The following is an 18,493-nucleotide window of genomic DNA, read 5'->3' on the forward strand; positions in this document are numbered from 1 at the left end:
ACTATAATATTTTAATGAGGAAATTTTATCCAGGGATTTCAATTTCTCTTTTTAAGGGAAATGAAGAACTGAAGCACCTAGATTTTAGTGAGTTTTTCAAGTCTGCAACATATGCTTACAGACAAAAGTTACTTGATGAATCGGCTCATTGTACTAATCAAATGCAAAATTACTGTTTACAGCAGAATTCTGTATAAACCTCATTAATGTTGGACCTCATCCGCAATAATTAGTCACTGAGGGTGCTTATTAAATCAAGGAGGAAAAAAAGACCCCACTATTTTAGGCTTTAAATCAACTGGCTTTCTTACGGTACTATTAATGTCACTTTACTTCTAATTTATTCCTGCTCTTCAAATTAGGAGTTGGGGATTCACAGATACACACTACTATATGTAAAACAGGTAACAAGGACCTACTGTATATCACAGAGAACTACATTCAATATTTTGTAATAAGCTATAGTGGAGAAGAATCTGAAAAAGAATATATATACCTATAATATATGTTATAGAGAATGTGGGGCTTCCCAGGTGGCGTTAGTGGTAAAGAACTGGCCTGCCAATGCAGGAGACATGAGAGACTTGGGTTCAGTCTGTGGGTCAGAAAGAGCCCCTGGAGAAGGGAATGTTTACCCATTCCAGTATTCTTGTCTGGAGAAACCCATGGACAGAGAAGCCTGTAGGACTACAGTCCATAGGGTCACAAAGAGTTGGACAGGACTGAAGCTACTTAGCATGCATAGATAATATATGTATATTATATATACAAAACTCAGTCACTTTGGTGTATACCTGAAACACAACATTGTAAATCAACAATATGTTCATTAAAAAAAAAAGAATGTTACTTTAAAAAATAAGTTCTGCCAATTGCTTTTTGACAAAAGTAGATTTCAAGAGCCTTAATGATAGGGACCTTGTCTTAAATATTTCTGTCTTTCTCACACTCAGGGTTTCACACAGTGCAGGTACATGGTGACACCTAACATGCTGTTCATTCGACAGTTTTCAGTCAATGGGTATATTTTCAAAGCTGGTCCCACAGCACAGTCTCAAGGGCCACAGAAATGTTTGTATCTAGATGGTAAAGAACTGCCTGCAATGCAGGAGACCTGGGTTTGATTCCTGGGTCAGAAAGATCCCCTGGAGAAGGGAATAGCAACCCACTCCAGTATTCTTGCCTGGAGAATCCCATGGACAGAAGAGCCTGGCAGGCTACAGTCCATAGGGTCACAAAGAGTCAGACATGACTGAGCAACTAAGCTCGTACATGGTCCCAGGGAGAACTGCAGATTTTTGTAACAAAAGATAAAGTTTTCCTGCAGGCACAGATTTAGTTCTATTCCCTAGCAACTAAACATTTAACTTCAAACTGACATGAGTCAAAAACTGCCATTAACAGCCGCCAGACTTTTTTCCTTTTGCATGATTCCATAATACAGTGCAATCTCACTCGCTGTTCTGCAGAGGGGTAATGCCAGCACCCCCGGAGGACTGACATTCTGGGTTTAAATTTCAGCTCCTGTAAAGATACAAAAATAAATAATTCCGTGGAAAATGATAGTATGGCTTCCTTTTCTATGTAAACAGGTTGGATTTCTGGGATGAAGCGAGAAGAAGGTTGCTTCTGCTTTATTTTCACATCTATAATTATGCTTTTTTAAAAATCCAGGTTATAGAAAAACGGATACAGAAGAAATCAGGAGATGATTATTCACATTGTAAAGGGATTCTCCACAGGGTTCCATTAAACACTGCGCTCTCTTATAACAGTGGATTTGATTAAAAGGCGGCCTTTCAGGAATACATTTGTATAAAGCGAGGTACACCAAATATGCACTCTCCCTCTTCTCCAAGGACAGTCCAGCATCTTGTTTCCATTCATAAAGCAGGGGAACAAACAACAGTAGTTGTTACTGAAGTCAATGGAGTCTTGGACTGCCCTCCTCACCTTTCTTAGGCGATGAGGCTTTGAGGAATCCAGGTACAAGGAGTAAGACACACTGGTGGCCACAGTCCCTTCGCTATCCTGCAACAAGTCTCCTTCTAAAACCAGGGTTTTGCAGCATTTGGCCCAGGGATATGTGAGTGGAGGAGTTAGTGAAATCTGGACTCGGCACAGGTCACAAATATAGCCTGTGGCAGATGAGGAAATTCAGAGCCTTGGACCATTGTTTCTTGTAGGTAAGCTGTTTCCTCAACTTACAAGGAGGAGGAAACGTCCCCCTCTTCATCCCTGAGCTTGGATGCCCTCCGACAACCGCAAGTTATGCAAAAACCAAGAGCACCCAGGATCCTTCCCACCCAGTCTTTGTGTTGAATGATATTAATTGATAAATCAACTTGTTCCCATAGATTAAAAACGGGTATTTAGGAAATGCAGTCCCACGACTCGGCCGTCAAGGAGAGGCGCCGTAGAGTATCCAGACATGGCCTCCAGGGTCACACCCGGGGGGACAGTGACCTCACTGTTGAAACCAGCCAGCCAAGTTGGGGACGCTCTTGCGTTGGTCCCCAGCCTTCTGCACAGCCTGGCAGGCCAGGCACCAGGGCTCGTCCCAGAAGGAGGTGACATGCACAGCATGGCTCCGGCGCCACCTGAAGTAGCCGCGATAGACAGCTGGGTTGCGGTCCAGGAACTGCAGGTAGGCGGCCAAGGAGGAGGCAGAAGGGAAATCGTCCACGTGGATGAAGGCATTGGAGGGCACGAAGCGCTCGTAATTGGTACGGTTGGGGCCCAGCACGACCGGCACGGCCCCCGCCAGGAAGGCGTTGCGCCACAGCTTCTCGGTGATATAATCCAGGTGCTGCGAGTTCTCGAAGGCCAGGTAGAACTTGTAGCGGGCCACCGTGTGCACTAGCTCCGCGTCGGGCAGCGGCTGCCCGGGCCCGGCCTTGCCGAACACGTCCACGGTCACGTACTGACTCAGCTGGCGGTAGTAGCGCACGCGCGCCTGGCGCTCGTCCCAGTTGCTCACCACCCAGGCCACCAGCCCCTGCTTGCGGGCCAACGGGGGGACCAGCCCCGGCGGCTGCTCGCTGGGATGGGTCCTGGGGTAGAGGTAGCCGTAAGGCACGAAGATGTCCGAGTCGGCCCTGTAGGAGAGCGTCCAGTTGAAGATGTTACCTGCCAGGCCCTGCAACCCTGGGGAGTGGGAGGGCGACTCGAAGTTCATCCACACCCAGCGCTGGCCCGGGGGCCGGGGGCCCAAGGCGCCCAGGGTTTCGGCCTCATCCTCTTGCCCCACGTCGTCCATCACCAGCCCTTTCTGCTCCTCCGCCGGGGGCATCTGGACGCCCCAAGGCGGGGGCCAGTCCGGGGGTCCCTTCACCAAGTCTCGGTGGTGGAAGAGCACCGCCTGGGCCTCCCCGTAGGCCGCGCGATCTGTGTGCAGGACGCAGCCGCTGATGTTGAAGCGCCGCTGGCAGTCGGGGGGCGGCCTGCGGGGGTTGTGTCGGCCCCTGAAGGGCTCCCACCACAGCAGCACGTTCACCGGCCGCGGCGGGCTGGGGGAGCCCCAGGGCAGAGGCGGCAGCTGCTTCCAGCAAACGTAGATGGCCAGGGTGGTGGACAGCAGGCTGGCGGCCAGCAGCGCCAAGTGGGTGCCGGGCAGCCCCAGACCTCCGCGCCGGGAGCCCCGCCGGCCCCAGCGCGCGCGCATGGCGAGCGCGGGCAGAGCCGCCGCCGCCGCCCGCCGCGCGGCCGCGAGCGTGGAGCGCCGGCGCCCGCTCTCATGCTGCCGCGGCGGCTCCAGCCTTCTTAGGCGCTCGCCTCCCGCCCTGGAGCGCGAGAGGGCGGTCCCGGGATCTGACGACCGGCGGGTCCCGCTCTCCTCCCCGCCGCTCCCCTCCCGGCGAGGTTCCAGGGCGAGGGGGGCGGACCCGACGGCCCAACCTGGCGCCGCTGGGTCCCTCCCCTCCACCGCGTCCCCGGCCCGACCGGCGCGGCCAGGCCCCGGGCGCCTCCTGCGGCACCTCCGTCCGCTCCTGCGCCCCTCCAGCGTTCCTGGATTTCCCGGTCGCGCCCCACCCGCGGCTCCGGATGCCTCTCTCCGCACACCCCAAGCCTCGGCCCGGAATATTCCCTCCCAGCTACGCCCCGGCCGTCAATCGCGGCGGCCCAGACGCTTGCCTTCCAGGGTGAGAGCCGGGTTCAACCCCTGGCGCGGGCAGGCGGCGTGGACCCTCCAGAAGCCGCGTTGGCGGCGCGAGAGGAGGCGGGCACCGGAGAAAGGCAGCCTGGGGGTGGGACCGGGGAACCGCTTCCTTCCTCTTGTGCTGTCCAGGGCCGGTGACGCCTGCGGGAGGGAGGGAGCCCGCGAGGCCGAGGTGCGGAGCGGACGGAGGGGCAGCCTTGACCTTGTGACCTGCCGCCGACCCCGCAGGTCCTGCACTCGGCCTCTTCGGCGCGGCCCACAGAGGTGGTGCATTTTGTGAAACCAAGTTTTCCAAGAAAGCCTTCTGTCAAAAAGACTTTAGCTTTGCCTATCGCTCCAGCAGTGGAGAGAGAATTGTTTCTAAACAATGGAATTGTTCTGTTTCTTCCCTCCGCCACTGAATGAACGCTTCTGCCTGCTGGCTCAAAGCTTTCTTTATACCAGGGTTAGGAGAACTCATAAATGAAACGTAAAAATGTGGCCCTTGAGGCCATTGTCCTCAGGGAAATTCCTGCCTATTCAATGAGATGGATGAATGAATGCCATCATTTTTTTTTCTTCTAAGCACTCAAGAAACGGCTTATCTGCATTTAGGAATAGGAAGATAATTCAAAACATAGGACTATAAAAGGATGACTAAGATAAATATCATAGCATCCAAGTATAGGGTATAAAGGATAAGTATCACAGTGGTACCTTCTGGTTGATCAACGAAGCGACCGAGGCATCTACCTCCACAGTGACTTAAGGAGTTTTTTCTCTATGGCTTGATTTTGAATTTCTGGATTTTGACCTTCATTTATGTAACTAAATTTTTCTTCAGCAAATTTCTAAATAGGGCATGGGCAGGCTGCTGACCTGAGAAGAGCAGGCAGTTTTGAGAGAATTTTTAGAGCCCAGCGGTGCATGGGTGATGTCCCAGCCCACTGCCAGGTAAGTTACAAGATGTTAGGGAAGAAATAGACTTGCTGGGAAGTGGCCAACCTGACAGGTGTTTTTGATGTTATGCCGTATGGATTTATTGTGAAGAACTTTTTCATTGAAAACCAAGTACAGATTGTAAAAGCTTCCATAAAAATGGTTTCAGGTGGCACTTCCTGCCTGCCTGCACTGACAGTTTGGAAGCTGAATGAACAGTGTTAGGTGCTCTGGCTATACCCATCAACCTAGTGATACTTTCTCCTACACCAAAACTTTTTAGAATGTTTTTCTTCCCATAGAATCACTTTTCAAGCTATTAATAGTTAAACAAATAGGCTTTGAAATAAGATATCTCAGTGATTCTTCAGTTTATTTTTAATTAGAAAGAAAAAGCTGTAAATGAATGAATAACTTCCTTTCAAAGGAAGGAAAGGGCATGTTGGGGTTTTTTTTTATATGATTCAGAAATCTATACCTTTATGCCCATCCTCTCTCCCCAACTTCAGTAAAATGAGACATCATAGATAAAGCCTAACATTGTGTCTGGCATTTGGTAAATGTTAATCTGCTTGCTTATTTATTCAATTTTCCCTTGTTGTTGTTCAGTCGCTCAGTCATGTCTGACTCTGCAACCCCGTGGAATGGCAGCACACCAGGTTTCCCTGTCCTTTGCTATCTCCCAGAGTTTGCTCAAACTCATGTCCGTTGGGTTGGTGATGCCATCCAACCATCTCATCCTCTGTTGCCCCCTTTTCCTCCTGCCCTCAACCTTTCACAGCATCAGGGTCTTTTCCAATGAGTCGGCTCTTTGCATTAAGTGGCCAAAGTATTGAAGCTTTAGCTTCAGCATCAGTCCTTTCAGTGAATATTCAGTGTTGATTTCCTTTAGACTGACTGGTTTGAGCTTGCTGTCCAGGGATTCTCAAGAGTCTCTCCAGCATCACAGTTCGAAAGCATCAGTTCTTCAGAGCTCAGTCTTCTTTATGGTCTGACTCTCACATCCAGGGAGAAGGCAATGGCACCCCACTCCAGTACTCCTGCCTGGAAAATCCCATGGACGGAGGACCCTGGAAAGCTGCACTCCATGGGGTCGCTGAGGGTCGGACTCTGAGCAATTTCACTTTGACTTTTGACTCTCATGCATTGGAGAAGGAAATGGCAACCCACTCTAGTGTTATTGCTTGGAGAATCCCAGGGACGGGGGAGCCTGGTAGGCTGCCGTCTATGGGATCACACAGTCGGACACGACTGAAGTGACTTAGCAGCAGCAGCAGCAGCTCACATCCAGACATGAATACTGGAAAAACCATAGCTTTGACTAGAACGAACCTTTGTAGGCAAAATGATGTCTAGGTTTTAAAAATACTCTGTCTAGGTTTGTCATTGCTTTTCTTCCAAGGAGCAAGTGTTTTGACCCCTGGAAAAGGAAATGGCAACCCACTCCAGTATTCTTGCCTGGAAAATCCCTATGGACAGAGAAGCCTGTTAGACTACAGTACATGGGGTCATGGAGTTGGACATGATTTAGCAACTGAAAAACAACAACATAACCAATTAACAATGTTGTGATAGTTTCAGGTGAACAAGGGACTCAACCATACATATATGCATGTATCCAATCTCCTGAAAACTCCCTTCTCATCCAGGATGCCACATAACGCTGAGCAGTGTTCCATATGCTATACAATAGGACCTTGTTAGTTATCCATTTTAAATATAGATGTGTATACATGTCCATCAAGATTAGTATTTTTAAAAGCTCACTTGTGAAAGGAGATGAATATACGCATGAGATGGGCTTCTGGCATGCTGGCCATGTTTATTGATGTGGGCACTGGTTAATGGGTGTATTTGGTTGAGGAACTTCATCAGACCGTATGCTTACATATGTAATTTTATGTATGTATAGTATGTCAATAAAATGTTGCTAAGAAACAAATCATTCTGTCATCAGTTGTATCTGACTGTTTGGACTGTAGCCCCCCAGGCTCCTCTGTCCATGGGGATTCTCCAGACAAGAACACTGGAGTGGGTTGCCATGCCCTTCTCCAGGGGATCTTCCCAACCCAAGGGTTGAACCCAGGTCTCCTGCATTGCAGGCAGATTCTTTTCCATCTGAGCCACCAGGGAAGTTGGGTATTAGGGACCAAGATAAAAGTTGAAGTATCTAGTCTAGTTAGAAAGCTCTTGCTATAATTCAGATGTGAAACAAGAGAGCCTGAAATAAGATAGTAGCTGTGAGAATGAGATTAAATTAAACTTAAAGGAGAATCAGTTCAAAGATATGTAGCAGGCCAGTCTCTTTCTCCAGGAAGCCCTCCTGGACATCCATATGCATACATCTGGGGTAGGTCACATGCCCCTCCTGTGTGTACCTATATATATATCTTTCAGAACATGATTGGGCAGTGATCATGGCTATTTCTGTCAAACTCTATCCCTAGCACAGAACCAGGCATCTAGTTGTATTCATCATCTCAATGAATACTTGTTGAATGAATGAATGAATGCTCTTATTGTATTATTAAAATGCTCTGTTAATATCACTGATCTCCAACTAGAAAGTGGGCAAGTATCAGGAGAAACTGGCTATCTGAATGACTTGTTGTGACTTTAAGTAGTTCCTTAGGCTTTCAGTGGTAAATGCTATACATATATTAATCAGGACCCTGAGGGCAGTCATCAGAAACTCCATCAAATTAGGCTGGGTCTCACTGGCATGACCTGGACTAGGCACTTATGCTTGAAGAATCACTGTGGTCAGGGCATGCGGACTCCCTTCAGACCCTCTTCTGGGTCTAGGGGGTAGAATCAATCTCATATAAAGACTGTGGACTAACAATGGGGGAAAGGTAATTCCCCAAAGGAAAAAGTGAAGTGCTCTTACCTTAAGAAGAGAGAAGAGACAGTGACAGAGACCAAAATCACGTGTCTACCAGCCTTGTGCAATTCTAAATAAATTCTAAATCACTTTAGAACTTTAAACATTCTATGATTCTTTTTAACTTTGTAACAATAAGCAAATGCTTCTTTTGTATGTATTTAAAGACCTCCTAGTTTCCACAAAATATTACACAAGAAGAACTGGATTTCAGTCATAAGCATGATGACAATGTCAGGTATCAATAAAGAATTTTGACTAAAGGTTTGTACAAACTAGAGGAGAGCTCCAAAATTCAAGGCTCACTTCATCAAGAATGGGACCGAGGATTGTGTATTCAGTTCCAAAATTTGATTATAGGGACTGGAGGTCTCTGGGGGCAAGAACCAGGCCAACTGAGGCTCCTAAAAATTCAACTCATGCTTTGTTCTTCTCCATGGAAAGAGTTCATTTTAAGTCCTCAGGACTTCCCAAGTGGTGCAGTGGTAAAGAACCTGCCTGCCAAAGCAGGAGATGTAAGAAACATGAGTTCCATCCCTGGGTGGAGAAGATCCCATGGAGTAGGAAATGGCAACACACTCCGGTATTCTTGCCTGGAAAATTCGATGAACAGAGGAGCCTGGCAGGCTACAGTCACAAAGAGTCAGACATAACTAAGTGACTGAGCACACACACACACTGCTCCTTCCCAGAGACAGCTGCTATTTTCCAGAGATGCCTCAGAATGTGTTGTGACTGCCCTGGGTCTGCCCATGAGCACCAAGCTCACAGTCAGCCTGGGTCCATGAGAGCCAGACTGTCCTCAGATGGGTTGCTATTTTTTATTAGATCTGAGATGCCTGTAACTGAACATTGACCTGCTAAGTATACTTCAATTTTTTTTCCATTGAAGACAGAAAAGGGCAAAGTTCCTCCCAGGATGACATACTTACTAGGAAATGGGGAGCAACCAGTCAGCAGGTATAACTGGAAAAGCTAACTCGTATGCAGAAAGGTGATTATTTCTTTTGTCAGATATGGTTTTTTTCCTGTGCATAATTGGGCTGACGATTATGGAGTTACTTAGTTAATAACTGTTAAGGATTGTGTAAGTTCCATAACAATCCACAAGTTATTGTTCATTGCCCTATTAAGTCCTTGATAGAAAAATAAAATTAGCACCAACTTTTAAGGTTGTTCGTCTTTATCTCAGTGCAAAATTTTACTGCCCCTAAGAGATTGTGATGAATAGTCAATATGAGAATGTATTACACTTACTTTAGGATTTTAACTCTTATGCACTCAAGTCCTTTCTGTATTCTTACTTGACTGAACAGGTAATGCAAGAATTTTGGATGTTCAGGAAAAGGTACATTGTCAAATTCTGGTTTACAGTCAGAAATATTTATATCATATTCAAAATGTTTGTAGGGCTTACATCTGCATTCTCCTTGTTAAACTACTCTTTCTTAGGGTGTACTTGCAGTCACATGTACAAGTTATGGAATACAAGACTTACACAAAAGAAAATTATTTTGGCCTTCTGAGGTGACCCACAGTCTGTCTGTGGAATGTGTTTCTCTCTAAATAAACCCACTTCTTACCTCCCCCCAAAATAGAAAATTATGTTGGCATTGCAATGAACATGTTAATATCACACAGTGCAGTGCCTGGCACATGCAAGGTGTATAATAAATATTTGTTAAATAAGTGAATAGATGAGTGAATGACTGAACACCACTTTTAATTTTTTTTATTTTTTTGGCCGCATCACTCAGTATGTGGGATCTTAGTTCCCTGACCAGGGATTGAACCCACACCCACTGAGGTGGAAGTGCAGAATCTTAATCGCTGGACCACCAGGGAAATGCCTACTTGTGATTTTACATTTCATGAAGCACTTATGAAACAGTTCACTTTATTCATTCATGAAGAGTATGTAAAAGACATTGGACTGAAAAATAATGACTAAGATAAATAATATAGCACAAGTGTAGGGTAAAAACGTGGAGTATCATACTGGTTTCCCCAAGTCCTCTTCATGTTCACCAGCACTATCTTCATACCTCACCTGAAGTCTATTTGGGTCCTTGGTCACATGAGTTAGCACAAATCCTGTACAGTCTCAGGATCACAAACAGGTCTGATCTGGGTTTACTATGGTACCGGCTCCATACTCAAGGCAATCAGACCCTAACTCAAAACAAGACCCGAACTCAGGAAGGGAGCCCAACTCTTTACAGTTGGAGGAAGGGATGGTGAATCCCCTCACCTTTCCCCTGTCCTGACCCCAGTTCTTACGCAGACCCAGGGCACACACCTCACTACAGAAAATGGAGAGGAGATGCATTTTCCATGGAAGTCAGGGAAGTTCGCCTTGACCAGCAAATTTCCCTCAAGCAACCACTGAGAACACAAAAGTAGTCAGATCAGATTCCATCACACTTGATCCTGTGATTCTTCTTCTAAAAGGAGTCTGAGGTACTTGAAATATTAAGAAATACTTGCTGGATTAAAGTCAACAAAACTAGTGACATACAAATGATTTTGAAAGCATACGAGAATGGAAGGCTAATCCATGTTGCTCATGCATGGCAAGGGAAAATTATTGCCAAAGAAGTGGGCAGCCACATTTTATAGTTCCATGACCAGCTTCAGCTTCAGTTCAGTTCAGTCGTTCAGTCGTGTCCGACTCTTTGTGACCCCATGAACCGCAGCATGACAGGCCTCCCTGTCCATCACCAACTCCGGAGTCCACCTAAACCCATGTCCATTGAGTCGATGATGCCATGCAACCATCTCATCCTCTGTCGTCTCCTTCTCCTCCTGCCCTCAATCTTTCCCAGCATCATGGTCTTTTCAAATGAGTTAGCTCTTCGCATCAGGTGGCCAAAGTATTGAAGTTTCAGCTTCAACATCAGTCCTTCCAATGAACACCCAGGACTGATCTCCTTTATGATGAACTGGTTGGATCTCCTTGCAGTCCAAGGGACTCTCAAGAGCCTTCTCCAACACCACAGTTCAAAAACATCGATTCTTTGGCACTCAGCTTTCTTGACAGTCCAACTCTCACATCCATACATGACCACTGGAAAAACCATAGCCTTGACTAGATGGACGTTTGTTGGCAAAGTAATGTCTCTGCTTTTCAATATGCTGTTTAGGTTGGTCATAACTTTCCTTCCAAGGAGCAAGTGTCTTTTAATTTCATGGCTGCAATCACCATCTGTAGTGATTTTGGAGCCCAAAAAGATAAAGTCAGCCATTGTTTCCACTGTTTCGCCATCTATTTGCCATGAAGTGAAGGGACCAGATGCCATGATCTTTGTTTTCTGAATGTTGAGCTTTAAGTCAACTTTTTCACTCTCCTCTTTCACTTTCATCAAGAGGCTTTCTAGCTCCTCTTCACTTTCTGCCATAAGAGTGGTATCATCTGCATATCTGAGGTTATTGATATTTCTCCCAGCAATCTTGATTCCAGCTTGTGCTTCCTCCTGCCCAGTGTTTCTCGTAATGTACTCTGCATATAAGTTAAATAACCAGGGTGACAATATACAGCTGTGACGTACTCCTTTCCCAGTTTGGAACCAGTCTGTTGTTCCATGTCCAGTTCTAACTGTTGGTTCCTGACCTGCATACAGGTTTCTCAAGAGGCAGGTCAGGTGGTCTGGTATTCTCATCTCTTTCAGAATTTTCCACAGTTTATTGTGATTCACACAATCAAAGGCTTTGGCATAGTCAATAAAGCAGAAATAGATGTTTTTCTGGAATGCTTTTGCTTTTTCAGTGATCCAGCAGATGTTGGCAATTTGATCTCTGGTTCCTCTGCCTTTTCTAAAACCAGCTTGAACATCTGGAAGTTTATGGTTCACTTATTGCTGAAGCCTAGCTTGGAGAATTTTGAGCATTACTTTACTAGCGTGTGAAATGAGTGCAATTGTGCAGTAGTTTGAACATTCTTTGGTATTACCTTTCTTTGGGATTGGAATGAAAACTGACCTTTTCCAGTCCTGCGGCCACTGCTGAGTTTTCCAAATTTGCTGGCATATTGAGTGCAGCACTTTCACAGTATCATCTTTCAGGATTTGAAATAGCTCAGCTGGAATTCCATCCCCTCCACTAGCTTTGTTTATAGTGATGCTTCCTAAGGCCCACTTGACTTCACATTCCAGGATGTCTGGCTCTAGATGAGTGAACACACCATAATTATTATCTGGGTCATGAAGATCTTTTTTGTACAGTTCTTCTGTGTATTCTTGCCACCTTTTCTTAATATCTTCTGCTTCTGTTAGGTCCCTACCATTTCTGTCAGGTATGACCTAAATCAAATCCCTTATGACTATATAGTGGAAGTGAGAAATAGATTTAAGGGACTAGATCTGATAGACAGAGTGCCTGATGAACTATGGATGGAGGTTCGTGACATTTTACAGGAGACAGGAATCAAGACCATCACCAAGAAAAAGAAATGCAAAAAAGGAAAATGGCTGTCTGAGGAGGTCTTACAAATAGCTGTGAAAAGAAGGGATGCAAAAAGCAAAGGGGAAAAGGAAAGATAGACCCATTTGAATGCAGAGTTCCAAAGAATAGCAAGGAGAGATAAGAAAGCCTTCCTCAGCAATCAATGCAAAGAAATAGAGGAAAACAATAGAATGGGAAAGACTAGAGATCTCATCAAGAAAATTAGAGATACCAAGGGAACATTTTTTATGACCAGCTTACTGTGGTCAAATAAACCACAGTCCAGAAATCTTGCACGATTTGCTGCTGTGAAATCACCATAAAAATGCTGGTTATATTATTTTCAATCACTCCAGAAAGAACCTTTGGGTCTGAATTTACCCTTAGAATGTTTCTGGATGCTCAGTCGTATCTAACTCTTTGCGACCCCATGGACTAGGGACTGCCAAGCTCCTTTTTCAGTGGAATTTTCTAGGCAAGAATACAGGAGCGGGTTGCCATTTCCTACTCCAGAGGATCTTCTGGACCCAGGGACCAAACCTGCGTCTCTTGAGTCTCCTGCATTGGCAGGTGGATTCTTTACAACTGCACCACCTAGGAAGCCATAGCAATGTTTAACCGGATTCAACAAACATTTGATCTCAGGAGAAAGAGATTCTACGGGTGATTAAACACTGCCCCAACTGTCTGATTGCATTGCCGGAAATATTTCTGGCCTTGCAGCACCATACAACTCTGCAAAAAAAAAAAAAAAAAAGGGAAACTTCTTTGCATGAGTCACTGTTCAAAGACAATTTCCAGGAGCATCTAAGACAGTAGAAGGAGCACTGCTGCTGCTAAGTCACTGTCGTGTCTGACTCTGTGTGACCCCATAGACAGCAGCCCACCAGGCTCCGCCGTCCCTGGGATTCTCCAGGCAAGAACACTGGAGTGGGTTGCCATTTCCTTCTCCAATGCATGAAAGTGAAAACTGAAAGTGAAGTCACTGAGTCGTGTCCAACTCTCAGTGACCCCATGGACTGCAGCCCACTAGGCTCCTCTGTCCATGGGATTTTCCAGGCAAGAGTACTGGAGTGGGGTGCCATTGCCCCTCTTAAAGTCAGAGAAGAGAAATTCGATGTGATTGAAGACTGGAGATGCTGTCTGACCACCATTCACAGAGCCTGCTCTTCATCACTGCAAAGATGCTTTGCCTCTTGGGTTCCCTCCAGGCTCTCAAGGACCCATTTCCCCATCCACAGTTTGAGAAAGAACTTTAGGGATTGTTGTCAGATTTTGGTATGATGACCTCAGGATTATCTGTGTTCCTTTAAAAGATAAAATGCTGTGATTTTCCTTTATTTTTGATATATTTTGACATTATCAGCTTGTAGAGCTATTCCTAAAGTGTTTTCCAAGCCATATAGCACTGAGAATCATTCTGTATTGATATTGGGTTGGTTTAAAACCAAACAAACTTTTTGGGCAACTCCATATTTGCAGGGCTACATTAGGGTCAGAACTTGTTTGGGTTTAAAAATTTGCAAAAGCTATAACTTCATGCAGTAACACTTATTGGATGTCAAGCGTGTGCCAGGCATGTGAAATATATCTGAACAAACAAACAAATGAACATTTCTACCCCTGTGGGACATGCTAACTGTCACATTCAACCCATTCTGTGAACTGTAGCTTGAGAGAAATTTCAGACTTGAAGAATCTAAAAGTAGACTTCAGAAGCTATTATGTGAGGTGAAAAAACATGCCCCTTCCCTGGCTAGCCCTAATTTGCATAGGGCAGGCTCACTGGGGAGGAGACAAAAACTTATAAAAAGAGGGAGCCAAAACCCATTGAGGCCTCTCCGTTGGAGTCCGCCTACCCTCACACCTGGAGGTTGTACGATTCTTTGTTTGCTGGATAAAACTCTTGAGCTGTAACCGAACTGTAAAAAAAAAAGCTGTGATGTGTTAGGCCTTTGGTAACCCTACCCATTTGCCTCTTCAAGCAAGATTTCCTTGATCGCCTTGTCACTTTGTCCTTTGTAATTTTGCATTAATCAAGTGTCACCATCAGAGTGGAAAGTTCTTTTAGACACCTATTTCTGCAACTCTTTCATATCCAGTTATAATTAGTTAAGCAAGATTTTTTCATACTGTCAAATAAATTTTTCAGGTTAAAGGGAAGCTAGGATTTGTGAGGGGCGGGGTGTAGACATGGGTCTCTCCACCCAAAGTTTCTGCTCTCTCACCTTTAGTTATAGAGATGTGGAAATATAAACTGGAAGGAAGCTATTTAGCCCATAGGTGTGCTTCAAGGAAGCACTATACTTAAGACAGATAAAACTAAAAGCAGTTGTACTGTTGCAGGAAGGGGGACCCCTTCCAGGGCCTGAAACTGGGCTCTTGTCTAACACTTGGAAATGAATTGTCCGAGGAGACACATGTGCTGACAAAGCAGGAGATTTTATTGGGAAAGGGAACCCAGGTGGAGAGCAGTAGGGTAAGGGAACCCAGGAGAACTGCTCTGCTGAGTGGCTCGCAGTCTTGGGTTTTATGGTGATGGGATTAGTTTCTGGGTGGTCTTTGGCCAATCATTCTAATTCAGAGTCTTTTCTGGTGCTGCATGCATCACTCAGCTGAGATGGATGCTAGAGAGAGGGATTCTGGGAAGTGGACGGACACGTGGTGTCTCCTTTCAACCTTTCCCGAACTCTTCCGGTTGGTGGTGGCTTATTAGTTCCATATTCCTTATCAGGATGTCCTGTCATAAAACAACTCATGCAAATGGTTACTATGGTGCCTGGCCAGGGTGGGCGGTTTCAATCAGTGTGCTTCCCCTAACAGTACTACTGAGGATTCTTTTGGTTGCAATTATAGTGACCTGCTAGAGGCAGCTTTTGACAAAAAAGAAAAGGGTGGGGACAAAATTTACTATTATGTAAGAAGTAGGTCTCATAGTGACCCCCCTTTTTTATTTTTTTAAGAGTTGAAGAGTTTTATTAGTGATAGTAAGAAAGCTAGTGTAATTAAGTTATAGAGTCACTCAGCAGAAATTTCCTTAAATGATCAAAGATTTAAGCCATCTGTGAGGCCAAAGGCCCCTCCACTGAGGGACAGTGTCCAGTGATGCCTGCAAGTCCACTGGCTCCCAGACTCTCACCTGACACTCATGGGTAGCTAAGGCCTTGGTGTCCTGCACCCAAAGCTAATCTGTGACAGTGGGCTCACTTGAACAAAAGTTACTCTCTTGTGAGAGGGGTTTCAAAGTCCAGAAGGAGGACTGTGGGGCAGAGAACGCTGTCAGAATTCTACATCTGCTTCTTTCCCTCCACCCCGCCACCCCCATCAGCTCTTTCTGTGTTTCTCCCGTTTGCTGGGCAGAACATAATCCTCCATAGCTCCATGATTCTCCAACAGCAGTGTCTGACAAGCAACTTTGACTTTCAATTTTAAGTCTTTGGCAACAAGAATCTGACCGGACTATCTTGGGTGTGGTGTTCACCTAGTGAAATTAGCTGTCGTCTGGCATAGGGTCCAGAGGTGTGGTGGTCAGTGGGTGGGCTGGGGAAGGGAGTGGGGATGGTAGTTCTCAGAGAAATGAACACCTGTGTGAGCTGAACAGTTCTGAAGAGGTGTCTGACTCTTGTTTTCCTTTTTATTTTAAACAAATGACCAAGGAAGAAACTTTCTCAGTCTATTATTTCCATAAACAAATGCTTCCTTATGTCTACTGTAAAACAACTTATTATGAAAAATTATAAACACATACAAACTTAGGAAGAAAAGGGTGATGAGCCCCTTAGTTCCCTTCATCAAGAGTCAGCAATTATTGATTACCCACATATGCTCCATTTAACCACTTTCCCTTTATTTCTTTTTATGTTTTCAAGTAAATCTCATTTATCATATCATTTCACTCCTTCATGACTGTGCCACCTACAAAGTCTACTCACTCAAAAGGAATTTCATGAATCTAATCAAGCCACGGGTAACTTGACACCAAGTGACACTCAGTGTCCCATTGTCGCACTTGTGTCTAGTGAAGATAAATTACAGATTCTGGTGGTGCCCAGCCTTCCCTCCCAATGAGGAATCTCTCATCAACACTTTCTAATGGTTTCATCCACTGATGAGTAGAGTCAGTCAACACTTGGTGGATTATAAAATGATGGTTTCATTAATCTCTCATTCTTTCATTTATTAACTGAAATTCTGTAAAGAGGATATCCCTTAATCTACTAGGGCTCTTAGGTACCTAAATTACCAAATTGCTCAGAAAAGGTAAGATCATAGATGATTCTTTCTTTTCAGTTACTACCTTTGTAAATAAGAATTAATGTCTTTGGAATCTTGATTGGTATTTAGTGAAGCTGGGTTTTGTTTCTGTTGTTGCTGTTTGCCTTCATTCTCTCTCATTTAAAAAAATGTCCATATGAACTCATGGCTCTTTATATATTCAGTGTGTGTCATTTATTTTGTGCTCAAATTTCCCCATCTTTGGACAGAGGACTGCTTTATGGTGACTCCTAAGTGCTTTGGATGTGACCTATTAATTTTGGAAACTTTCCTATTTTCTGGTACAACAAGATGTTCTAAATTCACCCTGGAGATTTCCTGCCTCGGGTCTAGAATCAGACATTTTTCCAAGGAGCCCTGGTTTCTTTTTTAATCTAAGCGTTTTAAAAAAATCAACTTTATTGAGGTACTAGGAGTTAAGTTTTCAACATAAAATTTTTGTGGAGACACAATCCAATGTATATTCAAACCGGGGAGTTTTTTAAAATGTTATGAACAATATTATTTTACTTATCAGGATTTTCTTTCAATATTGGCTACCAGGATCAAACTTGATAAACTTTAAATTAGAATTTAAATGAAAGAATATAGTGAAGTAAAGATCAGGATCAGGAGAAAAAAGACATAGCTTTTAATGATTCATGCACGCCTAGAGTAGGGAGACTAAAAATCTCATTGTACAGGAAACTGAAGTGATAAATCTCTCTTTGAAACTGGCCAGAGCATAAAGAAATAAAGGCTACATGGGAAAGGAAGAAAGGAAGGCAGACAGATAGTCAGAAAGAAAAAAACAGAGAAAGGAAAGAAAGGTGAGAAAGAAGAAAGGAAAAGGAGAGGGAGTATAACAGGGGAGAAATGAGAGAAACAGAGAGAGACAGACTCTTTGGCCAAATTAGGAAGGGGGGTGAAGCCCTATAACTCAAGTCACCCAGCACCCCCATGGCAACTGTCCCTGGCTTGAACCCAGGAAGCACAGGAATTCCAGACCCAGGAGCAGATAAAATGAAGGAGGAAAGTGGGCAAGATCCAAGCATCTTTAGGAAAGAAGCAGTTTTCTTTTGTCCTCTCCTCGAAAAGAATGCTTCTGTCGTGTTTCATCAAGAATAAAAAGAGCCATTGGTTTAAGATTGCTATAGATTTTTATCATTTGAAAGAATGTCCTTATAACCCTGGCTTTCAAGGAGGTTTCTTTTAAAAGTGCTTTTTAAATTTAAAAAAGAAAAATAACAAGAGGCATCCTATTATATAGTAATTTTAAAAATCATCATCTACATTATTTGTTATTATAAATAATCCTGGCATGAAAAACCCTGTACATGAAACCGATTTGTGCAGTGGGGCAGTGAAGAACAGAATTTGATCCCAAAAGGACTAAGGCCCCAAAGTGGAAAAGAGAGAGCAGTCCTAGCAAGGAAATAGTGCTGTGACATCAGTCCCGAGGGGGAAGGCTGCCGTGTGTGCTAGTGGTTGGTCCGGAAGGGAGAGGCTGCTGGGGAGCCCCCAGTTTGGACCGCAAAGCTGAGGATGAACTGGAGGGAGCTTGTTTGGGGGCAAGAGTAGAGCAGACATGGGGAAGGATATTTCTAAAGCCACCCTGAAAGCCCAAGTGCAAAGAGGACATCATTTCTAGTCAAAGAGGACATCATTTCTAAAAATAGGTGGCTCAGTGGTAAAGAATCTGCCTGCCAATGCAGGGGACTTAGGAAACGCAGGTTTGATCTCTGGGTGGGGAAGATCCCCTGGAGGAGGAAATGGCAACCCACTCCAGTATTCTTGCCTGGAGAATCCCATGGACAGAGGAGTCTGACCGGCTACAG

The 18,493-nt window shown here is 44.8% G+C and overlaps 1 protein-coding gene across 1 annotated transcript; it reads right to left on the minus strand.

The window, feature by feature from the left end:
* Nucleotides 1–2,371: 2,371 nt before the first annotated feature.
* On the minus strand, nucleotides 2,372–4,432 carry FUT4 (fucosyltransferase 4). Its single transcript, XM_052653008.1, is given in 3 exon segments — nucleotides 2,372–3,910; nucleotides 3,912–4,048; nucleotides 4,135–4,432. Coding segments are annotated over 3 exon segments (1,878 nt in total). The 3' UTR covers nucleotides 2,372–2,467.
* Nucleotides 4,433–18,493: the final 14,061 nt, after the last annotated feature.

The sequence above is a fragment of the Budorcas taxicolor genome, chromosome 15, assembly GCF_023091745.1.
Source record: "Budorcas taxicolor isolate Tak-1 chromosome 15, Takin1.1, whole genome shotgun sequence".
Lineage (NCBI taxonomy): Eukaryota > Metazoa > Chordata > Mammalia > Artiodactyla > Bovidae > Budorcas > Budorcas taxicolor.